Below are 27976 nucleotides of genomic sequence, written 5' to 3'. Positions count from 1 at the left end.
CCATCTCACCATGGGCTACATTATTGGCTATATTCACCCACTGACCACTGTAGCACATTAAAGGACCACTTCACCACTTTTCAACCAATCTTCATATAATAGGTCCTCACTAATAATGATGATACAATGTTTTTTCTACTCAGTTTGTGTCTCATAGGAGAACGATGGCGTCTGTTTTCGCATTGCAACTTTTCAGGACTAGAAAGCCTCCAGTTTCTATTAGCTTGGATTCCCCATCGATGATGTCACTGGTGGACCGTGGACGGGTTTCTGAACTGCCCACAGCCCTCCTATGAGACACAGACTGAGTAGATTTATTTCTGGCCATTTTATCATGACTATTGGTGAGGACCTATATTATAATGAAGATAGGTTGAAAAGTGGTGAAGTGGTCCTTTAAATACAGTATGGATTTTACAAAATGATTTATATAAGATAATAATGACAATCACATGTGGCCTTGTTTTTTGTTTGATATTCTGGCTAATAGTGTATTTCCTCTTTGAGGGCACACAGTGATAGAAGAAGGCTACAATATTTAATCTGGTTCTGCATGCACACTTTATTCCTGGAATTCACTCTTTTGTCCACTAGGTGGTAGTATTGTACCTGGCAGGCCCGTCATGTGGGGACAAGTGACATCACATGAGAGCAGTCCTCCAAGTTAGTAAGAGAAATCTATGAAAATCTGGGAACTAAATCGTTACCAAGAAATTTCTTCACCAATGTGTTTCTAAATGTGTCTAATAAATTCAACTCCTGTGGGAAATTGAGTTATTAGCATAATATGTGACCATACCCATAACATCCTATATAAGGCCAAAAAGTCAAAATTTCATCATTCTTTAAGTAGCATGTGACATATGAAACTAGGGGTTTTTCATGATTCTGAATCCATTCCAAGGATTAGTTTTGCACAAAAAACACTCCTTGGGCTAAATTAGGCCATATCCACTTGACCAAAATGTGCTGACCTCATCACGTTTGTGATGACGGCTATGGCCGTTTTCCTCCCAAGGAGTGTTTTTTGTGCAAAACTAATGCTTGGAATGGATTCAGAATCATGAAAACCCCCTAGTTTCATATGTCACATGCTACTGAAAGAATGATGAAATTTGGACTTTTTTTCTTTATATAGGATGTTATGGGTATATGGTCACATATTATGCTAATAACTCAATTTCCCCGGGAGTTGAATTTCAAACTTTTAGTACATGTTATTAGACACCTTTAGAAACACATTGGTGAAGACATTTCTTGGTAACGATTTAGTTCCCAGATTGGTCAAATTATCAAATACCTGATAAAATGCCCTTACTAAAGGCAAGGAAGGGAAGTACGGTAACGTCTTCTAGGTGGTCGTCAACTAAATGATGGAGAGTTAGAGGGTAGGCTACTTGTAGGAGCCAACATATAAATTTAGCTTGCTTTTATTTTCTGTTTTTCCCACGCTCGGGTTTGATGTTCCATATATGATATAATTGATGGGCTCCTGCTGTGTGTCTGCTAATCACCTTTAGTTATGTCAGCTGTGTGCCTGGGCAGTGGCCATTCAGTGAGAGAACAATTGGAATGGTTATGGGGGTGAGCTCTATAGTCTACAGGCTCAATATTTTCTGTTGACCGTTTAGCTTTTACGTTTACCTTTATAGTTTAACTACGTTTTAATGTATCAACCTTCTCAGTACATTTAGATTTTGGACCTTATTATTATCATTCTGTCAGTAAATCACCATAACAGCCAGAAGTTTTCTGGATTTGTTTGGAAACGCGTCATTCAGTTCCTGCCGACAGCTCAACCTCACTATACTTTAATTTGGTTTGACGGGAAGAAGTAGTCGCTACCAACAGTACTTTTATTCTGAAGAGATCGGCCAGAAGCGGAAGTATTATCCGTGTTCACGTAGTCTCGCCTTACCATGGCTCGTCATCAGATCGAGACATATCTGAGCTCGAGCGCTACGTGTCCTTCCTTTTAGTTTAGTAGCTCTCTCACCGAAGACACGTTCACATCTACTGGACTGTAACAAACCATCTACAGGACTCCAAACCATCAACAAACGGGTAAATATATAAACACTATCTATCTGTAACTCTTAAATTGCTCCTTAGTCCTTAGTCCTTATTAGTATCACTAATAGCATTTACGGCTAGTGACGTTAAGCGCTCTAGTATTACCTCTTTATAGGCTCTTAGCATAGCCATATCTATGCTAAGAACGACGCGTCGTTTGTGAGCTTGGAAATCATCTGCTATGGTCGCTGCTTTACGCTTTGAATGCCCATATGTGTTTTAATGTTCGGTGAGGTTTAAAGTGATTGTTGGTGTAAACTGTAAAGTGAATGATTCTATAGATGCATTGATGATTAATTGAATACACAGGAGGACGGTCAACCTCAATGGAATCAAGCCATAGTGCTTTTCTTGGGGTTGTCTTTTTTAGAACGCTTATATATCTGTACCCTTGTTTGTTTTGCAAACGTACTTAATAAAGTATTCAATCAGTGTTCATCTTGTTGACTAGACTAGAAGACTAATATTTTGATATTTAGTCTACTGTATAGAGTAGAGTAGACCAAAGACTAAACTATTCCAGATTACTAAAATGGGACTAAAAACTAAATCGTGTGTTAAAAAGACTTGCTCAGGTCACTGGTATGTCCTATCTGCTGAGCTGGATGTAAGACGTTATCTCTAGATCTATTCTACCTGTATACTGTATCTCAGGGATTCTCAGAGTGGGTGCCAGGACGCAAGTCTGGGTGTATCTCAGAATACTTTGATAACATTTGGATTTTTATCAATGTCACTTTAGTGCTGCACGATTCTTGCTCAAATGTGAATCTCTGTTTTTCTTCAAGATTATTATTATTTTTTTCTCCCATGAAAATATTTATTGTCTTTAGTAGTAGTTGTCTGTAGTTAGTAGTTGCTGAACACTACTACATTCAAAATGTGGCACCTGGAGCCAACTACTGTTGCTTTAAACAGACAAGAGACAACATCAAAGTGCTCGATTTAAACTTCTCTTAAAGTCTACAGTACGTCAAGTCTAGACTCTTCACCAAAATAGCCGATCTATAAGCTCACAACGCGTCGCACCGTGCTGCGTTGTGAGCTTGTAGATAGTCTATTTTTGGTTTGTTTCAAGTCCAGTGTTTTCCTCGTGTCTAGCGCTAACATGTATAGATACTGTAATCCTGTATGTATAACATATTGACGCTGTCCTCTCTGTTCACCACAGCAGCATCATGGACCAGGTCATGCAGTTTGTGGAGCCCAGCCGGCAGTTCGTCAAAGACTCCATCAGGCTGGTGAAGAGATGCACCAAACCAGACCGAAAAGGTACCATTAAACTCTCTTATGCCGTCTTGTCCTTCTGCTTAGTTTGTTCATCTTTCTCTTATGCCGTCTTGTCCTTCTGCTTAGTGTGTTCACTACTATATACATAGTAGTGGCGAAGGAACATTTCACCATTATGCACCACAAACCTGGAGTAATATTCCAGGTTACATTACGAAACCCCCAACCATAGCTGTTTTCCAATTTAAAAACATATTTTATTTAACATTGCCTATCCTAATGATGTCTAATAATAGCTAGGTCTTGCCTTGGCTTTAAATGAGCTGTGTTTTTTTTTTTAATCAAAGGTGGGAGTATTTGTTCTAATTTATATGCTATCTTGTGTTTATTATAATCTATTTGAAGTGCACTTTGCACTCTGTATTTGTTTTTATTTTGTAAAGCACTTTGAATTGCCTTGTGTACGAAAGGTGCTATGTAAATGAAATTGCCTTGCCTTCCTAGTTCTCAACCTTTTCAGGCCCCCCAAAATAATCCTATTTGAACTACCCACCCTGACTTGTTGTCAGGGTGGGTAGCGGCTGGAATGTTTTCTTGTGAGTTGAGGCATTTAATACCTTTTTAGTTTGACTTCCAACACTGAGGTGTTTTGAGCTTGTGGATCGATTTCTTATATTATTGACAAATCGGCCAATGTTTGACCAGTTTTTATAGCATAGTGTCTGGGTAGCCAACTCAGCATATGAGTAGCACGGCTTAATGTTGTGCGCTAAGTACTGGGAGCTGATGGTATGGGTGTTGCGCTCCACCTCAGCAATCCTTCTCCCAGAGGTCTAGCGCATTGAAACGGGGATAGACTCCTGCACCCTGGCTGATACCGACAATAAACCGACTTACTTACTTATAGTGTAGTTTGTTGATTAGTTTTGATGCAGTAATGGTCTTTTATTGTTTTTGTCTTAAAAGTCCTTACATTGTTACGTCACTGTCATCTGGGGACCCCCTTACAATCCGGGGGTCCTGACTCACGGTTTGAGAACCACTGCTATATGTACCATGCCGCTCGCAATGCAAATGAAAGATAGATTTTTATTGTATTCCCTGCAGAGTTTCATTCGGGATGGGGTTAGTAATGATTGTTTGTCCACATTTGTTTGTTCTCCATGCAGAGTTTCAGAAGATCGCCATGGCCACAGCGATCGGGTTCGCCATCATGGGTTTCATTGGGTTCTTCGTCAAGCTCATCCACATTCCCATCAACAACATAATCGTGTAAGTATCCATTACATCACATCAGCGTGTGCGTATCCGTGCCAGGAAAGAATTGAATGAATGTAATGGAAACTATTACAACAGGAGACTAGGGGTGCAAAAATCGATTTTAGCGTTCACTATTAAAAAATAGCAGATTTTAAGCTTGCCGTGTGCCACTTCGTGCAGCGCTGTGACCTTGTACATCTATTTTTTTAACATTTGAAAGAATCTTGAAAGTGTACTGTGAACTACTGATTTTAGAAGGCATGTTTAGAATCCCCCCCCCCCCCCTGTCAGGTGAAAAGAAGCGGATTGGTCAGTCTGTTGCTCTCCCCAGGTTGGCAGAGGAAGTGTAGCACCCAGGATTACATTAGATACACTAATGTTGCAAATTTTTGGGATAAAAAAAGGAATCTGCCTCAGGTCTTCATGGGGTAATGGATCCCTACTAGATTGGTGCTGCACATAAATCGATATCAACTCACAAACAACACGTCGGCCTCACAGGGCTTAAGTGAGCTTGTAGATCTGCCATTTTCTGTATTTCTGCACGGCACCTTTGTACTTAAAAAAATGTGAGACTAATCAATGTAGTCTATTAATAAAAAAAAGAAATCCTAACTATTCATGTTGATTCATTGATGCCTCCGTCTCTCTCTATGCAATTGATTTATTTAAGCATTTGATAGAATACTTAGCTGCAACAATAATGAATACCGTAGTTGCAGCCCTGTTAACTGATAAGTGATCTATTTTCCTCCTGCTAATAATGGCTTATTCTCTTCTCCAGGGGCGGCTGAACTACAAGACCCAGAGGGCAGAGGCAGGAACTACAAGACCCAGGAACTACAAGACCCCGAGCTACGACTGGTGCCATGTGTTATATAATGGTGTTGGGACTGAGCGTATAAGGAATAATGTTATTTTTTACATTCTGTACATTTGTATTTGACTGATTTAATAAACCAATGGCCATGGAATCCAATGCATTAGTTCTGTTGTGTGAGTGACTGTGTACAAAAACATCTTTTAAAGAGGAAACGGAGCACCCTCCAGTCAAACTCTGTTGGTTAAAGGATAATTGTCTCCACCAGGCCGAAGGCATGCGGGGAGAGAACGGCCTGTTATAGCGCCACCAGGAGGCCGCTTTGTGCAAAACAAGTTTTTGCACAGTACACCTACAGATTTTGTCCAAACATCGCGCAAATTGGTACACAGTCTCTGTAGTTCACATCTGGCTTTTAGAGCGCCACCAGGAGGCCGACTTTTGTAAAACACATTTTCGGATATTACTGATATTCTGTCCAAAAATCCCGCAAATCGTTACACAGTATCTCCATAGTCATGTGCTCAAGACGGATGTGTCTGATATTTCATATTCCATCCTAATTGGCTAACATTGTCTTTCAAATTTTGCAGGTTTGGCCTGTTTTGAACAAAAAGCCTCAAATCATGAACGCAGCGTGCAATTTGACGTGAAATCTTTCACGCACTTTCCTACTAGGCTGAGGAATATAGCCCACCCATTTCACATTGGCCTGTTATAGCGCCACCAACAGGTGGATTGTGCATGCGTGCGATCAACACGGATCTGCACCATTTCCCATATTCCATCCTGATTGGCAAAGATTGGAACAAACAAACAAAAAACATGTTTATATTACTCCTAAACATTCCTATCCTGGTGGAGACCTGTGCCCAGAAGGGCATTTTTTCTAGTTCCATACTAAAAGGCTTTCTTACTTTATTTGTAGTTGTTACGTCCCCACCAAAGAGGTCCAGGTGTTATTTTGTGCAAAACCTCCTTATTGGCTATTTCCCCTACCATAAGCCCTAAATGAATTTAATTGAATGGAATGGGGCTATGGGGTGTTCGCATATTTCCATCGCTCAATTTTGTATTTATTTTTGTATATATCCTCTCTTCATAATGTAAATAATATCCCAAGCGGCACACTTTACTTAGTACTTATTTCGATGGAAATAAGCGAATTAGCACAACACCCCATAGCCCCGTTCGATGCAATTCATTGAGGGCTTATGGTATAGGCCGGGGAAATACTACAAAGAAAGGTAAGAAAGACTTCTAGCATGGAATTCTCCTTTTTATGGTCTTATTGTTCAGATTACTGCTTTATATCATTCGGATCATGTACAACCTAAGGCAGCCGTTCTCAACCTTTTCAGGCCGCAACCCCCCCCAAAGTAATCCTATTTGAACCCTGACCAAAAGTAATAATCATATATGAACCCTGACCCAAAGTAATCCTATTTGAACCCTGACCCCCACCCTGACAAGTGCTTGCAATTGCGTTTGACTCTGTTCCACAGATGCATTCTGTGAAAATAGCGCATGTGAATCATCTAATTTTGCCTCTAGGTATTCATATTTGACAATTTGGTCAGTTATGTTTTCACAATTGTTTTTATGGTATCCCTTGATTACTTTTGAAATGCAATGAAAATGTATGTCAGTGGTGTTAAAAGAAGGTCCTTAATTTGACACTTCAGAAATGTGCAGACTTCCTGTATACACTTATACTGCATATTGGTCTGTTTACTGTTGAGTGAGAAAACTATGTTGCACATTAAGATAATCATCTTGGGGACCCCCAAAATAATTTGGTGACCCCCAGCTTCAGAACCAGTGCATTAGTGACTGTGGGTGCGCAAATGACACCATTTTGTCCCTTAAAGAACCCACTTTGAGAACCACTAATATATTTGCACACTATTCACTAAAAAGACAATCGGGTGAGCTTTGATAACAAAGTTGACCTCAGGTGTATTGGAAAAACGTAACTTTAAAATTAACTCTTAATATGAATAAAACGGGTGGTGGTGTCTAGCCTCTACTACAGACCCAGCTGTGCTGTGGCTAACAGCATTTATACAACTTATTAAATATGTATAGTGTTACTGACTCATTGGTAAAATATTCCATTTTAACACCTTGATTGAAGTTCTGCACAATAAGTTATGGCATAACGTAACTGTTATGGCAGTGGTTTTAAACCGATTTTCATATATCAATGATTGATTCTGCATTTGAGCCATGGACCACCATTTGATGAGATTCAGCCTCTCAGACCAAAATCGTAGACTATTTTGTTATCATTGGATACGGTCTTTTCCACAATTCCATGTGCTGATGTTGGTACCATAGGAGAAATAACAGGCAATTCTTCTACATTCTCTGAATTGTGTATAGACTTCTTGTAAATGTTTAATGTCATTACTAATCATTAGAGCTGGGACTTGATTAAAAAAATTTATCTAATTAATCAGAGGCTTTGCGATTAATTAATCTAGATTAATCGCATATCAATATTCAACCCGAGAACAGCGAGAAACCTTTTTTTTTAATGTTTTTTGGTATCCCAGTGAATCAATGAATAGTGACTACAGGATACCACTCATTTTCAACATTTTACTGTCATTAATATACCTGTTGTGGAAATAATAATAAAAAGTCACCCCATTCTGTGTTGCCTAGAACTGGAGGTCTGAAATAAATTTAGTAACAGTAACAAGTACATCTCAGTGACATCACAAAGCTAATACTTCATATTGTTACTGTTTTTTGTCAGACCTCCAATTCTAGGCAACACAAAATGGGGTGACTTTTTATTATTTCCAGTTTTCAGTACTATAGAAAAGCGCCCAGTGAGAAACGTTCCGCGGTGAAAAAAAAGGTGCGATTAATTTATCTGTAGTTAATCGCAATTAATTTCTCTGTAGTTAATTAATCTAAATTAATCGCAATTAGTCCCGGCCCTACTAATCATACTAATTAGGGATGTCCCGATCACGTTTTTTTGCTCCCGGTCCGATTCAGATCATTTGATTTTGAGCATTTGCCGATATTTATATTTTATAGAACACGTTTATGCCATATCACAATAGTACAATATCCCAAATCACAGACAATTTCCAGTCTAGGCTCCCGATCCGATTCCGATCATTTGAAAATGAACAACCCTAATAATATTCTATTATGATGTATAGGAATGATATATAATATAGGAACTCCATTTTGCCAATTCAGATAGTAGCATGTGTTACTTTGTGGGTATTTCTTGAACCCCCAAAGGACTATCTCCATCTGCTCTCTCTCTCTCTCTCATACTCTTTGTCTCACAGTCACACCCACACGCACATGCGCGCACACACACACACACACACACACACACACACACACACACACACACACACACACACACACACACACACACACACACACACACACCCTCACACACACACACTCTTTGTGCGGAGAGAAAGAGAAAGTGCTGATTGAACTATATGTGAGTGTGTGCGCATAATGATGCCCGTGCCTATATGTGTGTGTGTGTGTGTGTGTGTGTGCGTGCATTCTGAACAGGACAGATGTTGTCTGGACAACCTCTCTCTCTCTCTCTCTCTCTCTCTCTCTCTCTCTCCCCCCAAGTTGGGTTCAGTTCAGTCTTCTCGCTCGAGGAGGTGGACCGACAACCTGGCGGAGAGAGAGAGAGAAAGAAAGAAAGAAAGAAGTTGGTGGTTCGAGTCTGTGTTTATTTTATTCTTTCACCTCAGATGGATTTGAAAGCGTGAAAGACGTTTTTTACTCACTCACTCACTCACTCACTCACTCACTCACTCACTCACTCACTCACTCACTCACTCACTCACTCACTCACTCACTCACACACACACACACACACACACACACACACACACACACACACACACACACACACACACAGATGTTGTGGCGTGGAGATGCGTCGCTAGCTGTAAATATGTTCTGAACCCAATTCACCGTTCCAATCTGGATGCAAAGTTCTGGACCAAAAGGAGCTAGTGTGGTTCTGGACAAATAGGAGCTTGGTTCTGGACGTGTATAGGCTATATACAGTTCTGGACCAATAGGAGGTTGGCTCTGGACATATAGGCTACAGTTCTGGACCAATAGGAGGTTGGCTCTGGACCAAAAGGGAATTAAGATGATGTTCTGGATGTGAAGGATCTGCATTTGGATGTAATGTTCTGACGTTCTGGACTGTGGACCAATAAGAGATCATATAGAGAGTACACTTCTTCCCTAATCACTGCATGCCAATAGGAGTGATGTTCTGGACGTAGGATACATTTCTGGACCAATTGGATCATGTTCTGGACGTCCGGGGCCACCTTCGGGGCTCTTCTGCTGTTGGAGACTCTGTTTGAAGGTAAACCGTTTGATTGATTATAGGGATTATTCCTTGCCGAAATTTGCCAAAAATAGCAGATCTATGAGTTTGAGTGGTTAAAGTAAAGTTAAAGCATTTCTGCATTGCAGTGTTGATATACTTCACTCAAGTAAGACACGCAAGTACTTTTTCCCCAACACTGAGTGGGGGTCACACACACGCACACACACACACACACATTGAAGACCCCTGATTTAAAGTGAGATAGAGTCAAAGGGGGCGGGGCAGTGCGTTTCTATGGCTCTGTCCTTATGTCACAAACCATTGTCTTGGAGTTGGGGCCCCTGTCTGGGAAAGAGCGTGCGTGTGTGCGTGCGTGCTAGTGTGAGTGAGTGTGGTATTTTGACCCGGACAGATGTCTCTCTCTCTCTCTCTCTCTCTCTCTCTCTCTCTCTCTCTCTCTCTCTCAATAATATAATAAATGTAATATCGTAATAACACTAATTGTCATAGTTTACTTAGTGGCCTACTTATGATGCGTTCTATTTTGTTTCATTGAGAACATGCATTATAGTGTGATTATAAGTCACTATGAGTAGGTCAGAGTAGGCCTATATACTTTAAGTCAGAGGTTCTCAAAGTGGGGTCTGGGGACCACCAGGGGGCCAATTGTAACACATGAACTCTATGAAAGTGCTCTACAGGCTCAACAATGTGGCACACTGCGCCGCAACGTTGTGAGCTCGTAGACCTGCTATTTTCAAAAGATTTCAAGTACATTCTGATGCTAATACGTTTTACTCAATCACATTTTGAATTCCGGAATTTCACTTGTATAACAGAGTATTTCTACATTGCAGTATACTTTTGCTTTGCTTTTGCTTGCTTTTGCAAGTATAAAAAACGTAAACTTTTTTCCACTCTCCAATGTAAGTAATTTGATGACGGCAACATCCCTGCAAGCCCTCTGTGGGCCATGCTCTGCTTGCCAGATGCATTTCTGTGTGTGTGTGTGTGTGTGTGTGTGTGTGCACATCCGTGTGTGTGTGCATGTGTGTGCATGCGTGTCTTTCTGATGCAAAGTGACCACATATAGCTCTTTATCCAAACCGAGACATGTCACAAGGTCACACACACACACACGCGCACACAAGCACACATATTTGCATTTCACACAATCACATTAACAGCTTTTGTCACGTTCACACCAACACATCTGATTCCTCATCACCTGCCTCTCCATCTCATACGCTCTGCAGTTCATAGCATGACTCCTCTAGTCTACCTGACAGTTTCGACCGAAAATCAACCGATAATTCCCAGTAGGTCGTCGAAAAGAATCGTACTGATCCTAAGTGATAACTGCGGTCTTGTCTATTGATAACAGTCGAATCGGGTGACATGACCCAGACTGATGTTTTCCTATCATTTCCAATGTTTTATTTAGTCCACTGTGCCCCAACCATAAACGTGTTAATACTAGTGCTTCTCTTCTCCGTCCACTACCCACCCTTTTCCACTCTTTTGAACATTACATAAATGTCTCCAACATTAGTTTCAGTGTTTCTTTTTACCAAGTACTACTAGACTGTACACCACCTCATGCCTCCAGGTCCCAAATAGCCTTTGTTGCATTGCCATAATTCTGGTCGGGAGCAGATGATATCGTTACGTCATGTTGTAGTCATTGTTTTGTAGTCATCAGGCAGGAACCATCAATCTGGAACTTCCTTTCCCTAAAACCGATTTTCCCCAATAAATGCTGGCAGGCTATATGAGAGAACGAGTCACGCTTTTAATGTTTTTCTTTCCGGTTTGAGGGAAAGGAAGTTCCAGATTGAGTTCCAGATTGTTTCCGGCCTGATGACTATACAAAACAATGACTACCACATGACGTAACGATATCATCCGCTCCCGACCGGATCATACGGCAATTTTATAACACAGACTACCAGGCTTTCCTCCGAGGTGGAAAGCCTGGTGAAGCGAGGTTATGGTTCCCCAACAAACATTCAAATCAGGCTTCTGGCCAAACAGAGGCCTGAAACCTGGTCACCCCTTTTATGAACTACCCTTATAGGGGTAGTGCATATGTCACTTTTAATCCTGATCTATTAATTCTGTGAAATGCCTTACACTGCTTAACTAGAAAAGGTGCACCTCAGAAGCAGATCTCCGGCTCTCCGCCAGGTCAGGTGCAGGTTATTGTGGGCTGGATGCCAATCTTAGCCAGAATGGAAGCTAAGGGAATATAAAGAATCTGAAAGATTCGGTGGACACACACACACACACACACACACACACACACACACACACACACACACACACACACACACACACACACACACACACACACACACACACACACACACACACACACACACACACACACAGTGAAGTCTATGGGGATTCAGAGAAAACGGGGTGGTCAGACTATAGTCACAAACATACACACAAAGCTACACGTTGGAGCGATTAGCTGTGCTCAAAAACATTATAATAATATTGAACAATTAAGGCCTATAGGAGCCTATAGAAAAGCCTGCTGATTCACAATACAGCATATTTTGACATATCCATATATACATATACATAACCTACTGGAACCCCACAAGTCCAACAAGAGAACACACACACACACACACACACACACACACACACACACACACACACACACACACACACACACACACACACACACACACACACACACACACACACACACACACACACCCTCTTGTTTGTCCATTTTGATTTTGTTTTCTAGTTTCTAACCTTTTAACTAGCTTTCTAATAAAATAGTTTTTACTTATGTTCTGTAAAGCGACTTTGGGTACCTTGAAAAGCGCTATTATATTATTATTATTATTATTATTATTATTATATCCTTCTGGTTGTTTTGGGGTCAATCAACCAACCAACCAACCAACCAACCAACCAACCAACCAACCAACCAATCCCTCCTCTCATCTGCAGTGTCAGTGTATGGGGGGCGGGCCGTCCCGACCAGCGAGTGCGTGTACTACAACGTGAACCACGAGCTGGAGCACACCAACCAGAGCGGCGTGGAGCGCTGCGAGGCCGAAGCGTCGCCGGGGGAGAAGGACAACAAGCGCTCTCACTGCTACGCCTCCTGGACCAACTCCACGGGCTCCGTACAGCTGGTGAAGAAGGGCTGCTGGCTGGACGACTTCAACTGCTACGACAGGTATATATTATTATATGTGTGTGTGACCGACTAGTCACTATACCCAGGGCAAGGAAGGACACAACACAGGGCAGCTTCCTTAAGTTTGTAGCTTTATTCCTTCATGTGCAGGGAATTATACACAATAATATCACTTTACACAGGAGAGGTGATCTCTCTAACGGTCTAACCTGACGCTGCCAGATCCAAGAAGCTTGCTTCCATCTCGCAGAGTCAGGTTATGATCTCTCCACTGTCCTGCAGACTGTTTGTGGAGATGACTGATTTATCCTATTGTGCCTTGATCAAGTCCATGCACAACAGGTGCGCAGCCACACCCAGCTCTGAGTCCAGTTCTAGTTTGACTCAGGCCAGGTGTGACTGCTTAACTCAGTCATCCTCCATCTCACAATGTGATAATATGCTAGTTCTAGTGTGATTGGCTGTAGAGATTGAAGGTTATTCCTTCCCATAGTATCGTTTTGTAACTATGCTTAACCCTGACCCTATAATACTTGAACCCCTTTTGGTGTTTTTGAGCTATTGCAAAATAGCAGATCTACAAGCTCATAGCGCGTCACCGAGTGGCGCGCTACGAGCTTGTAGGTCTGCTGTTTTTGAAAACTGGAGGATTTAGAAGATTTCTTTTTAAATTTGTGTTAAAGGAGAATTTCAGACTAGAAGGCTTTCTTACCTTTATTTGTAGTTGTTACGTCCCCACCAAAGTGGGGTGTTATTTTGTGCAAATATAAATATTGCACAAATATATTTGTGCAATATTTTGGGGAAATGGCCACAAAAAATGTTTTTTCCCCTACCCATATGCCCTCAATTAATTTAATTGAATTGAATGGGGCATTGTGTTTTAGTGCTAATTCGCTTATTATTATATATCGCTCAAAAAATATATATTTTTAAATATATCGTCTCTTCATAATGTAATAGTATCCCAAGCTTATTACTTATTTTGATGGAAATAAGCAAATTAGCACTAAACCCCAACCCCCATTGAGGGCTTATGGTAGGAGAAATAGCCAATAATGCGCTTTTGCACAAAATAACCTCTTTGGTGGAGACGTAACAACTACAAATAAAGGTAAGAAAGCCTTCTAGGCCGAAATTCTCCTTTAAGTCTAACCTTAACCTTAGGAAAACTATGCCTAATCCTTTACCTCAGCCCCCTGCTTCCCTCGAACCCTAACCTCAGTAAAACTATGCCTAACCTAAAGACAATGAAGTCATTTTATGTTTGGATTGTGCTCTGTTGAAAATAGCAGATCTACAAGCTCACAATGCATCGCACTGGGACGCGTTGTGAGCTTGTAGATCGGCGATTTTCAGCATGGAACCAATTCAGTCAGGGCAACTCAAGAATGGATGGTATATATATTTATTGAATATAAAATTTGCAATATATTTATCATGGTTTGGCGATTAATTGGATTTGCTTTTCACGTACTGAGATCAAGCGCATCAGTCCCAACCATAGGGACTCTGATTACCCCGTACCTAAACAGCAGATCCAAAACGACAGGTGGTAGTTGGGGTGTAGGAGGGTGAGCTGCAGTGCGTTTAAGCAGACAGCAGTGCAGCAGTATCAATGTGCAGCAGCAACTTAGCAAACAGATTGAGCAGAGCAAACTTCCAGTTTAAATAGCCGGTATGAAACTGGAATGAATGTGTGATTGGATGAAGTGAATCATGAGCAACTACACTGAGTTTCCTGACTGAACTTGCTCTGCGCACGTCTGTGACAGTCGCGATGCTGTGTAGCATATGGCATTACGACATAATCAAGACCTGCCAAAACACATTTGTGTCGACTAAATCAACTGTAGATTTAGCTGACTAAAATCGTATGATATTTAGTCGACTGAAACTAGACTACCAATAAAACATTTTGGATGACACAGATACAGTATGACTAAATTACATTTTATTCAAAAAAAATTACTCTATGACTGTACTATCAACAACACTGGTGTGTGTGTGTGTGTGTGTGTGTGTGTGTGTGTGTGTGTGTGTGTGTGTGTGTGTGTGTGTGTGTGTGTGTGTGTGTGTGTGTGTGTGTGTGTGTGTGTGTGTGTGTGTGTGTGTGTGTGTGTGTGTGTGTGTGTGTGTGTGTGTGTGTGTGTGTGTGTGTGTGTGTGTGAGACTGCGTGCGTGCGTGCGCATGTGCATGTGTGTTGTAGATCGGAGTGTGTAGCAACAGAGGACAGTCCCCAGGTCTTCTTCTGTTGTTGTGAGGGAAACGTCTGCAACGAACACTTCACACACCTGCCTGACATCCCAGCGCCAGGTGAGTGTGTGTGTGCGGCAGCGTGCGTGTGTGTGTGTGTGAGAGAGTGTGAGTGTGTGCATGCGTGTGCGTGCGTGGGTGGGTTCAAAAGTTATTTGCACGAGTCGCTATAGCAAGTATAAGTATTACGTGCGTGCAAGCGTGCAAGCAAGTATAAGTATTAAGTAAGAGTGTGTGCGTGCGTGCGTCTGTGTGTGTTCAGGTCCAGGCTCCAGCAGTGTGCAGGGCAGTGTGTTGGTTTACTCTCTGCTGCTCTTCTGCATGTTCATCCTGCTGCTCACTAGCGCCCTCTGGAGGTGCACGCACCATAAACTTCCTTATGGACACGAGCACATGGTCAAGGTAAACACACACACACACACACACACATGCACGCACGCACGCACGCACACACACACACACACACACACACACACACACACACACACACACACACACACACACACACACACACACACACACACACACACACACACACATACACACACAGATATAAGAAAACACAGCAATCTCTCTCTCTCTCTCTCTCTCTCTCTCTCTCTCTCTCTCCAGGGCTGTGCACCGTCTTCTCCCCTGGTAGGACTGAGGCCGTTGCAGTTGCTGGAGGTGAAAGCTAGGGGACGCTTTGGATGCGTGTGGAAAGGCCAGATGATGAATGAATACGTAGCGGTCAAGATCTTCCCACTGCAGGTGCATTAATTCATATATCATAATACCACTTTATCACGACCGCATGTCGCATGTACTATGAAAACGGGCATTTCCCGTCAGTCTGTCCGTCCGTCATCCCACGTCTCCATATATGGTCATGCCTTGTGACATCATGTGACATCATCAGGTATAGAGCACCCTGATGGCCATCAATATTAAGGCCATGTAAATGCTCATATATGGAGATCCCTGATGTCATCAATATTGGCCAACAACTCTACATCTCGCCTCAAACCTCAAACCCTTAGTAAGCTGACCTGTTCCGACATTTCATATGTTGATCCTTCCCTATTCATCCATCCTCCTCTTCGGTGTCTCCCTTTTGACTGATACCTGTCCATTCAAACTCTAGACGGGCCTGCGCCAAAGTTATTAGTGCAGCCGGCGAAAACTAGAGTTCTCAACAGGCCCGGAAATGAAGGTCCGGCCCTACCTGGGCCCTCATCAAACCCTGTACACTCAAAGCACGGTCCATATAAGGCCATCAATTCATTCCATATGTTTATATGACCCCCCCATGCTAAAGCGCCAGCACTCGACCAGCAGTCTGCTGTCACCCAGGCGGATGCGTGCACACGACCTCGCCCGCCTCTCGCCCTCAGGGTGTCTTCCTGGTGATAATTAATAAGTTATAACGAATGAGGTACAGTTACAGTAATGACCAGTACACTGATACTGGTGGGAAAGTAAGTACATTTAGTTCTGTAGACTTATAAGTTCAACTTTTGTATTTCCAACGTCCAATACTTTTACGTCTTCTACTCCACGCAAATATACTTTTAACTCCACTGCAATTATTTGAAAACCTTAGTTATTAGTTACTTTATTTATTACTTTATTATTATTAATGCAAAACATGCATTAACCACTTCAGCCCTGTATCGGCCACTTGAGAATTGCCGATCTACAAGCTCACAATTCTGCATAATGAATACTTTCTACTTTTGGTATTTTAAGTACCGTTACTTGTGTACTTTATTCAAGTACATTTTGAATTCCGGACTTTCTACATATAACAGTATTGATACTTTTACTTAAGTACATACAGGCTAAAACATGTGAGTACTTTTTCCACCAGTGACGAAGGTTCAAAATGAACAGCGGAATGTTTGTGGTCATGTTTTGTCCTACAGGACAGACAGCCGAATGTTTGTGGTCATGTTTTTGTCCTACAGGACAGACAGCCGAATGTTTGTGGTCATGTTTTTGTCCTACAGGACATACAGCCGAATGTTTGTGGTCATGTTTTTGTCTTCCAGGACATACAGCCGAATGTTTGTCGTCATGTTTTGTCTTCCAGGACAGACAGTCGTGGGCGAACGAGACGGCCATTTTCCAGACGCCAGGAATGAACCACGACAACATTCTGAGGTTCATCGCCGCCGAGCGGAGAGGAACCGACATGGACATGGAACTATGGCTCCTTACCGAATACCATGAGCTGGTGAGAGGAGAGGAGAGGAGAGGAGAGGAGAGGAGAGGAGAGGAGAGGAGAGGAGAGGAGAGGAGAGGAGAGGAGAGGAGAGGAGAGGAGAGGAGAGGAGAGGAGAGGAGAGGAGAGGAGAGGAGAGGAGATGTGAACCGCTGGGTGACCTAAATGTCACAGCTGCGCAGACTAATAATGGGGAGGCGGTGGCTCAGGGGTAGAGTGGCCGGTTGGTCGGTTCCCAGTTCAAACCCATAGGCTCCCCCAGAGTTGGTGTCGAAGTGTCCTTGAGCAAGACTGAGCGAAGGCACCAACCGACGTGCAGGTTGGTGCCTTGCATGGTTTCCCCTGTCATCGGTGTATGAATGCCTTGGATAAAGTCGCTACAGTATATATTAAATGCACGTGCACATGCACACACGCACACGCGTCATTACAACCCAAAGCCATACCGCTCACTTCACATTATAGTGTGATTTTTAGAAACCTTTAGAGTTGGAGTGGACGGGCCGGAGTTTTTTTGTTTTAATCACATGATTTCCGGGTGTTTTAGTCTCTTTGTTTTTAATAAAGATAACTAACACTAAATAACTACTGTGGTGTGTGTGTGTGTGTGTGTGTGTGTGTGTGTGTGTGTGTGTGTGTGTGTGTGTGTGTGTGTGTGTGTGTGTGTGTGTGTGTGTGTGTGTGTGTGTGTGTGCGTGTGCGTGCAGGGCTCTCTGTCAGACTACCTGAAGGCCAACACGGTGTCGTGGACAGAGCTGTGCCTCATGGCAGAGAGCATGTGCAGAGGTCTGTCCTATCTGCACGAGGACGTCCCCCAACGCAAGGGGCAAGCCCCCAAACCGGCCGTCGCCCACAGGTACGTTCTGTCCCCCAACGCAAGGGCCAAGCCCCCAAACCGGCCGTCGCCCACAGGTGTGTTCAACCTTTTTAATTTCATTATTATTCATTCTACGTTTGAGCTGCAGACCACCATTTGATGAGACTATACCTGAAGGTCCCCGGGAATAGTAATTGCTCTGTTTGTTCTTCATGTACAGTGTTTATATAGCCTATACAATTTACAATTTTCTGTTCAGTGTTTCTACAATTTACACATTTCTCTCTCTCTCTCTCTCTCTCTCTCTCTCTCTCTCTCTCTCTCTCTCTCTCTCAGGGACTTTAAGAGTAAGAACGTGATGCTGAGGACAGACCTGACAGCAGTGATCGGTGACTTTGGGCTGGCCGTGTGCTTTGAGCCGGGGAAGCCTCCGGGGGAAATCCATGGACAGGTTAGGAAGTTATAGGAACAAACATAACCCTGAAACATCGCCCTGCGGTACTATAATAAACGTCTATAATAGACGTTCAGATTTCAAATATAAAGTGATCACCCCCGGGGTATTGGCATTAGCATTCCGTATTGTTCAATAAAAAGCGTTATTGTCCGACTGCCGGACAGTTTCTTGGTTTTTTCACTATATGCTTTCAACTAAGCGCCCCAGTTGGGAGGTGTATTGCACTCTTAATTAAAACCTTTTGAGAAAATAGCCACTGATCAGATTAAAATGCTTTCATATTGAAGAACACGGAATGCGCGGGTGCTACAGAAACACCCGGCCATGCAAAATTCTAACATCCGTGGCCCCGGAGGTGAGCAACGAGCGAACTCTATATTTGATATCTGGCCTCTCCAGACCATGAATGCAACATTTATACTACACGATAAAATAAATGAAAATCCCCCCCCCCCCTCTCCTTTCTATGCCACACCTGAAGGCAGCATTGAGGAGAATTGCTTTCTTTCAAACTCTCCTGCACTCAAATTCGCCATTTTGCATTGAGATAATCTGTCCGTGTAGAAATCCATGAAGCACGGCCGCATCTTCAGTAGCTAAAAAGTGCAGGGTCGTCGTGCCCCAATAATAGCTGATCTACAAGCTCTCAACGTGACTCGCTGTGAGCTTGTAGTTCAGCTATTTTTGGCCAGAAGTATTTTTGGCCCCTGCCTCTCTTAACATTCTCTGCACGTCGTGTGTGTGTGTGTGTGTGTGTGTGTGTGTGTGTGTGTGTGTGTGTGTGTGTGTGTGTGTGTGTGTGTGTGTGTGTGTGTGTGTGTGTGTGTGTGTGTGTGTGTGTGTGTGTGTGTGTGTGTGTGTGTGTGTGTGTGTGTGTGTGTGTGTGTGTGTGTGTGTGTGTGTGTGTGTGTGTGTGTGTGTGTGTGTGTGTGTGTGTGCGTGTGCGCGTGCGCAGGTGGGTACATGGCGGTACATGGCTCCAGAGGTGTTGGAAGGTGCCGTTAACTTCCAGAGAGATGCCTTCCTCAGGATAGACATCTACGCTCTGGCCCTGGTGCTGTGGGAACTGCTGTCACGATGCAACACAATCGGTACGGTATGGTACACACACACACACACACACACACACACACACACACACACACACACACACACACACGCTCAACATAGTTGACATACTGGTAAGACACAGCAGACATAAATCATGGGTATAAAGGAAACAACGCCTCCTCCAAATGGAGCGTCGCAGTCCCGCCCCCTGTCATGACGACGCCAGGCCCAGGAAATGAATCCCAATGCATTTTTCCAATAGACATTTCAAAAAGTATTTATTTTGGATCAAACAAACAATTACAAAGAAGAAAAACAACAAACCGTAACCGTCCTTAAATAAATACTTTCTGAAAAGTCTATGAGGAAAATGAACGGAGAATCATTTCTTGGGCCCTGGTAGGGGGCGGGACTGCAACGCTCTATAGAGCGGCGCAGTCCCTCCCCCTTTCAGAACAACGAACGGCCCAGGAAATGAAATGCAATGCATTCTGACCATAGGATTTTTTTTTGGTATTTATTTAAAGACGGTTACGCCGCGGACAAAGCCAACTCGGATCGTGACACATCATGACAATGAACACAATATTTTCTGCCGATCAAATCATTAGAAAGAAGAAAATAAAGGCAGGAGACAACACTATTTGTTTTGTTTTTCTTCTTATAAATTATTTGATCGGCCCAAAATATTGTGTTCATTGTCATAATTTGTCACGATCCGAGTTGGCTTAAATACTTAAAGAAAATCCTATGGTCAGAATGCATTGCATTTCATTTCCTGGGCCGTTCATTGTTCTGAAAGGGGGAGGGACTGCGCCGCTCTATAGAGCCGCTTCCTATAATGGCTGATACTGATACTGAGCAGTATACCTTGCAAGCCCCCAGTAAGGCTATCCAACGTTGAAGCTGCCACTACCTACTGGAGAAAAGTGGAACTACAGCACTTTCATGGAGGTGGACGGATGTTCATGACGTCATGTGAGTCAGCCCGGAGCTCAGATTTGAGGTCCAGGCTGACTGCGCTTCCGCTCGCTCGTGCCATTGAGTTATAATGGCATAATTGTGTGTGTGTGCGTTCAGGTCCAATAGAGGAGTACGCGCTACCGTTTGAGGAAGAGATTGGACCTCATCCCACATTGGAGGATTTACAGGAAGTGGTCGTGAACAAGAAGATGAGACCCGCCTTCAAAGAGGACTGGCTGAAACACACCGTGAGCACGCACGCACACACTAGGGCTGATAAATTCATATTCTATTTTCGAATATGGTTAAAAACAACATGCACGCACAATAATTGGTACTTAGGTCCTCAACTGTCTCTCTGCCTTTCTGTCTCTCTGTGGGGTTTGCATCAGGTCTGTCTGTCTGTCTGTCTGTCTGTCTGTCTGTCTGTCCGTCGTATTGTATTCTTTTAAGCCTTTAATTTAAGAGACATGAATAGACTAACATCCTCTCCTTTATTTAACAGTTGAGCCATTTGTGGATACTGAGCTGCATGTTTTATTTTATTTCATTATCTATTCTGTATTTACCTCCTTACTACTACTACTACTGACAATAACAAATATATGTCTGAGCAAGATATATCTACTGTAACAACATCAAGGATAGGATAAAAAAGCGAAGAAAAATAATGAATAAATAGCGCGTGACTGCGCGCGTCTGTAGGAACCGAATTGAACTATTGTAATGGGTACCCAAGCATGTTCGGTTCGGTACCTGCTTGGTCCCGAGGTTTGGGACGCACCCCTAGCTGGTACTGTCTGTCTGTCTGTCGAGGAGTGCTGGGATCACCTGTCTGTCTGTCTCTCTGCCTGTCTGTGTGTCTGTCTGTCTGTCTGCAGGGTGCGTGCCAGGTGTGTGAGACAGTCGAGGAGTGCTGGGATCATGACGCCGAGGCCCGTCTGTCTGCCGGCTGCGTGGAGGAGAGGATCAGACTTCTCCACGGCAACCCCGTCATTATAACCCCGCCTCCCTGCCGGCACAGCCACCACGCCCAGCCGCTGTGCGTGGCCCTGCCCCTTCCCGCGGTGACCAATGTTGACGCCGCCCACAAGGAGTCCTCTTTATGACGGACGGAAGAGATGCGCCTCGATGTCAACGGTTAACCCATTAAGACCCTGAGGTTGATTCTAAAAAAAAGATCTCTTCTAAACTCAGTGGTTTTTCCACACTCTTTTCATATCAGGGTCCATTATTTATTCGACATTTGAGCCGCGGACCACCATTTGATGAAGCATGCGTGATTTTTAACAGAGCTGCCATGTCTCACCCTTTGAGTGTGACAGTCACGCAATTTAACCCTTTACCACGCAACACGCCACACATGCCATTTCACACGCATTATAATGATAAATAACAATTTTCTCTGCGGCTCCGCCGCGTAATAACGCACGCTCCTCACAAACGGTAAAATAGCCGATCTGCATGCAGCGCTGATATATGCAGGAGGGTAAACAGTGGCCCAAGTCGTCAGCAGGGTCCCTGACTGTGTGACGCATGGAAATGAGCCATGCAGAGTTTAACATCGCTTCGAAATATTTTTCATGGAAGACAATATAGCCCCCACAAGTTACAACAAGTGAGTAAGTGACTTGTGACTATCTCTCTTCTATACTGGTGTGTGGCGTCTCTTGCGTGATATGAGGAAGTGGAACGGTGCCATAGCCCGTGCACATTATAGGGACAAAGTTGTGTGTGTGTGTGTGTGTGTGTGTGTGTGTGTGTGTGTGTGTGTGTGTGTGTGTGTGTGTGTGTGTGTGTGTGTGTGTGTGTGTGTGTGTGTGTGTGTGTGTGTGTGTGTGTGTGTGTGTGTGTGTGTGTGTGTGTGTGTGTGTGTGTGTGTGTGTGTGTGTGTGTGTGTGTGTGTGTGTGTGTGTGTGTGTGTGTGTGTGTGAAGTGAAGTGAAGGGAAGGGGGAGGGGCCGCATCGCGACTTGTTTCTGTTCATAGAGAGAGAGAGCCCACAGATGTGTTTGAACTAAGAAAATGTAAAAATAAGGAATTTTCCCACATTCCAGTTTTCTGACATATTCCCCAATTTCCACTGAGATTATGGGGTGAATGAATGTGGCCAGACCCATCTTCTCTTTCTGTCATAGTGACATTGTCCTGCATCAGATCATGTCCAAATCAGGTTCTCCAATCTCCAGTAGCCTTTTTTGAAGATTTTTTGAGTGGTGCAACCACTCCCTTACGGAGCTATGTGTGTGGCTGGCTGGGTCTGAGCACTGTGTGTGGCTTGCTGGCTGGCTGGGTCTGAGCACTATGTGTGTGGCTGGCTGGCTGGCTGGCTGGGTCTGAGTACTATGTGTGTGGCTTGCTGGCTGGCTGGGTCTGAGCACTATATGTGTGTGGCTTGCTGGCTGGCTGGGTCTGAGCACTATGTGTGTGGCTGGCTGGCTGGGTCTGAGTACTATGTGTGTGGCTTGCTGGCTGGGTCTGAGCATAGATAGATAGATAGATATCTTTTTCATTTCTACTTTAAGCATGAGGAGGCTGTCAGTGCAGGGAGAGCAGCTGGCATGGAGGTGAAGACATCAGTGTTAAGGTTAAATATCAACGTTAAAACGGGCCAAATCGACATAAAAAAAGCAAAATAAAATCGCTGCCGCCCTTCGGACGGCGTCGAACACATTAAGACACTAGAGTCTCACTCTTAACATTTTCTGAAATATGGCAGGCAGCCCTGTTTTATGTTTAGCTTCTAGACACCAAACAACAATTCCACGCCGTATTAATGTTGGTATACCATTAGGAGAGACAACAGGCAAACAATTCCTCTGCATGTCTAAAATTGTAAATCTTCTTGTAAATCAAGTGATGCACATGTCTAATGGTTTCATTTTACACTCTCAAGAGTTAAAGTTCCAATAAGGGTCTATGTGGTTACCAACTGTCCATCATTTTGCTGGGGACCACCTGGAACCCCCTCAAGGACCACTGTGTGTGTGTGTGTGTGTGTGTGTGTGTGTGTGTGTGTGTGTGTGTGTGTGTGTGTGTGTGTGTGTGTGTGTGTGTGTGTGTGTGTGTGTGTGTGTGTGTGTGTGTGTGTGTGTGTGTGTGTGTGTTGACCTCGATAAGACACAAATACCTCAGAGACTTTTAAAAAAAAGAAATATTCCTACGTCTAAAAGTTCAGTTTTTTAGTTCATTATTGTGAAGATTGTAATTCCATTTTTATATTTTATGGAATATGAAAAATAGGTTAAGTAGTTGTTATTGTTGTTTTTGTATTAATAAAAACATGTTATTTGTATACCACCTTCCATGGATTTTGGCCTTATACAGTGTTTCATTGTTATATTCAGGGGTGCACATATAACTTTTTTTAATAGTGGGTTGGATATAAGCGATACGTGGATAACAAAACTAAATGTATTCATAAATAAAGATTAATTGACAAATTGACAAATGCACATTATATTATTATTATTATCTGCTTTTTCCAATGTGTGTGATTGTATACGTGTGATATGAATACATGCGAAACCCTGTGATATATGCACTTCCAATTCATGTGGGAGGTAATGGGCCTGATTAGCATGACAGTGATTGCTGCCACACGCCACTTGACAAATAGAGGGTGTGGTGCAGGAAGAAGGGAGAGGTTTGCTCCTCATGGGCTCCACCATGATCATTGAAAGCTAAGCCTGGCTCAGGTAGTAGGAGGATGTCGCTGGAAGCATTATGGGAAATGGAGGAGAGACAGCAAAGAGCAATGGAGGAGGACGCCGACCCCGAGAGCGAAATTCAAACTGACAAGGATGCTAGAGGAAAGGAAAATAAAAGGAAAAGAACTAGAGATGGAAATAGCTCTTCAGGGATCAGTGGCAAGGTTTGTGGGGAAAAGTTTGGGAGAAGTGAAATCGATCAGGATTGCGAGAAGCGGCATTGTGGTCATTGAATGCAGATCCAAGAAGCAGATGTTGGACGCTATTGCTATGTCAGGCATTAAAAGATTTGACGGCCATAGAGTGGTGTGTTTTGAGCTAGGAGTAGCATCAAACAGGGTAGGAGTGATCAGTGGGGTTCCACTGGAAATGGTGTTAGAGCCATTTAAGGACATTGACAGAGTCAAGGAGGCCAGAAGAATGAACAGATTCAACAATGGAAAGATTGAGCCTACTCAATCGGTGCGTGTAATGTTTCATGGGGAACTCCCAGAAAGGATCTATGTGGACTATGTCACATACAGGGTCAGGCTTTATGATACAGGTCCTCTCCGAATGCTACTGCTGTCAGGAGTATATTGGACATGCTGCGGAAGTTTGTAAAGGAGCCAGAAAGTGTGGGACATGTGGGGAGGTAGAGTGCAAAGATGAGTCATGTGAAATGGAGAAGGAACCAGAATGTATACATTGCAAGGGAAAACATTATGCAGGGGCATTAGAGTGTCCTAAAAGGAAAAAGGAAGCAAATGTTAAGAGGATCAGAGAGAAAAGGGGAATCTCATATGCTGAGGCAGTGAGGAGAACGGAGGGAAATGCTGAGAAGGCGGGCTGTCAGGAGGAGGCAGCTAAACACGAAAGGAAGGAAGAATTGAATGGAAATGGGCAAAACATTTGGATGGACAAGAGGAAGTTCCTTGCGTTTATCGCGATGGTTATCAACTGTGCTATCGAAATACAAGGAAAATCAGAAAGGATAAAGATGGTACTGGAGGCGGTCAGGAAATTCCTGGACATCGATGATATAACAGGAGAGGACCTTGATTATACCCTGAGGGAAGGGCTTGCTCCGCCTGAGACCATTGGGTCTGGGCGGTAGAGTGGTTAAATATTTTTGCAAGGGGATATGGTGAAGGGCACTGTAAATAAGTTGCACTGTCTGTCTGAGAATCAAAAACTCTTGTACAGTAGGTGGCAGTATGAACCTTTATGTTGGTGCGATCCGCCATAAAACTCAAAGAAGAAGAAGAAGAAGGAAGAAGGGAGAACTGTGTACTAGTGTTATGCCGACTTGGAATATATGCTTCGCTGGTTCGCGCCTCACTGCCACCACTGTTTTTACAACCGCAGACTTTTTAATAGTTTTTGGATTAAGGTTGCATTAAAAAAACTTGATTAAGGTTGGTGAAGGATGCGTTGCTCCCCTGCTTGCGGTTATGTTTAGGTTAGAGTTAGAGATAGGGTTAGGGTTAGAGTTAGGGTTAGGGTTAGAGTACTAGTAGGCATAAACACTTGTGTGCGGTCCAAAACACAGCTCAGCACTTTCTACTCCACTGACAACCAATCACAGTGCTCTAAATTCCTCGAATCCCGCAGCCATCCTAGAGAAAAAAAACTTGCATACTGTAGCACGCCGTTTTTCATCATTTTTGAGGATTTGAAAATAATGAAAAAAAAACCAGATGGGTTATAGCCCATCGTTTTTGAATTTTTAAAAATCCTGGTTTTTCATCATTTTTTACCATGGGCCATACCGTACGGCATACTATAGCACACCGTTTTTCATCATTTTTGAGGATTTGAAAAAGAAAAAAAAAAAAAAAACGATGGGTTATAGCCCATCGTTTTTTGAATCCTCGTTTTTCATCATTTTTGACCATCCCACTGAGCAATAGCCGGCTATTAGACGTGCGTTTAAAAATGGGATAAAAAACGACAAAAAATAGACGCCTAAAACACGTCTATTTTTAGACGTGTTTTAGACGTCTATTTTTAGACGTTTTTTATCCCATTTTTAGACGCTCGTCTAATAGCCCATATCCTACGGCATACTGTAGCACGCCGTTTTTCATCATTTTTGAGGATTTGAAAAGAATGAAAAAAGAAAAAACGATGGGTTATAGCCCATGGTTTTTAGATTTTTTTTTTATCCTCGTTTTTCATCATTTTTGACCATCCCACTGAGCAATAACCGGCTATTAGACGTGCGTCTAAAAATGGGATAAAAAACATCTAAAAATAGACGTCTAAAACACGTCTAAAAATAGACGTGTTTTAGATGTCTATTTTTTGATGACTTTTTTATCCCATTTTTAGATGCTCGTCTAATAGCCCATATCGTACGGCATACTGTAGCACGCCGTTTTTCATCATTTTTGAGTTTTTGAAAAAAATGAAAAAAAACAAAACATGGGTTATAGCCCATCGTTTTTTGAATTTTTGAATTTCTTTTTAACCTTGTTATTCATCAGTTTTGAACATGGGCTATAGCCCATACCGTACGGCATACTATAGCACGCCGTTTTTCATCATTTTTGAGGATTTTAACAAAATTAAAAAAAAAAAAAACATGGGTTATAGCCCATCGTTTTTTGAATTTTAGATTATTTTTTTTAACCTTGTTTTTCATTATTTTTTAACATGGGCTATAGCCCATACCGTACGGCATACTATAGCACGCCGTTTTTCATCATTTTTGAGGATTTGAAAAAACAAACAAAAAAAACATGGGTTATAGCCCATCGTTTTTTGATTTTTTTTAACCTTGTTTTTCATCATTTTTGAACATGTCCTATATCCCATACCGTACGGCATCATATAGCACGCCGTTTTTCATCATTTTTGAGGAGAAGAATTAAAAAAACATGGGTTATAGCCCATCGTTTTTTGAATTTTTGATTTCTTTTTTTTAACCTTGTTTTTCATCATTTTTGAACATGGGCTATAGCCCATACCGTACGGCATACTATAGCACGCCGTTTTTCATCATTTTTGAGGATTTGAAAAAGAAAAAAAAAAAAAAAAACGATGGGTTATAGCCCATCGTTTTTTGAATCCTCGTTTTTCATCATTTTTGACCATCCCACTGAGCAATAGCCGGCTATTAGACGTGCGTTTAAAAATGGGATAAAAAACGACAAAAAATAGACGCCTAAAACACGTCTATTTTTAGACGTGTTTTAGACGTCTATTTTTAGACGTTTTTTATCCCATTTTTAGACGCTCGTCTAATAGCCCATATCCTACGGCATACTGTAGCACGCCGTTTTTCATCATTTTTGAGGATTTGAAAAGAATGAAAAAAGAAAAAACGATGGGTTATAGCCCATGGTTTTTAGATTTTTTTTTTATCCTCGTTTTTCATCATTTTTGACCATCCCACTGAGCAATAACCGGCTATTAGACGTGCGTCTAAAAATGGGATAAAAAACATCTAAAAATAGACGTCTAAAACACGTCTAAAAATAGACGTGTTTTAGATGTCTATTTTTTGATGACTTTTTTATCCCATTTTTAGATGCTCGTCTAATAGCCCATATCGTACGGCATACTGTAGCACGCCGTTTTTCATCATTTTTGAGTTTTTGAAAAAAATGAAAAAAAACAAAACATGGGTTATAGCCCAT

General features: G+C 42.5%; 2 protein-coding genes across 2 annotated transcripts; both read left to right on the top strand.

The window, feature by feature from the left end:
• Positions 1–1930: 1930 nt before the first annotated feature.
• LOC310867813 (protein transport protein Sec61 subunit gamma) lies at positions 1931–4579 on the top strand (the record flags this gene model as incomplete). The annotated part of the gene is made up of 3 exons (XM_083777960.1): positions 1931–2064; positions 3245–3345; positions 4473–4579. Exons 2-3 carry the CDS (start codon positions 3252–3254, stop codon positions 4577–4579), a joined length of 201 nt encoding a protein of 66 aa, XP_083634086.1. The 5' UTR covers positions 1931–2064; positions 3245–3251.
• Positions 4580–9706: 5127 nt separating this feature from the next.
• Positions 9707–21753, top strand: LOC310867566 (activin receptor type-2B-like; the record flags this gene model as incomplete). The annotated part of the gene is made up of 11 exons (XM_083777681.1): positions 9707–9767; positions 12705–12936; positions 15108–15214; positions 15417–15556; positions 15767–15904; positions 17226–17369; positions 18065–18213; positions 18511–18625; positions 19587–19722; positions 20762–20892; positions 21526–21753. 11 exons carry the CDS (start codon positions 9707–9709, stop codon positions 21751–21753), a joined length of 1581 nt encoding a protein of 526 aa, XP_083633807.1.
• Between the last annotated feature and the right edge of the window lie 6223 nt (positions 21754–27976).

The sequence above is a fragment of the Protomyctophum parallelum genome (genome assembly GCF_964188405.1).
Source record: "Protomyctophum parallelum genome assembly, chromosome: 12".
NCBI classification, from domain to species: domain Eukaryota; kingdom Metazoa; phylum Chordata; class Actinopteri; order Myctophiformes; family Myctophidae; genus Protomyctophum; species Protomyctophum parallelum.
Note: the sequence above shows the minus strand (reverse complement) of the source record. Positions and strands in the feature narration are given on the sequence as shown.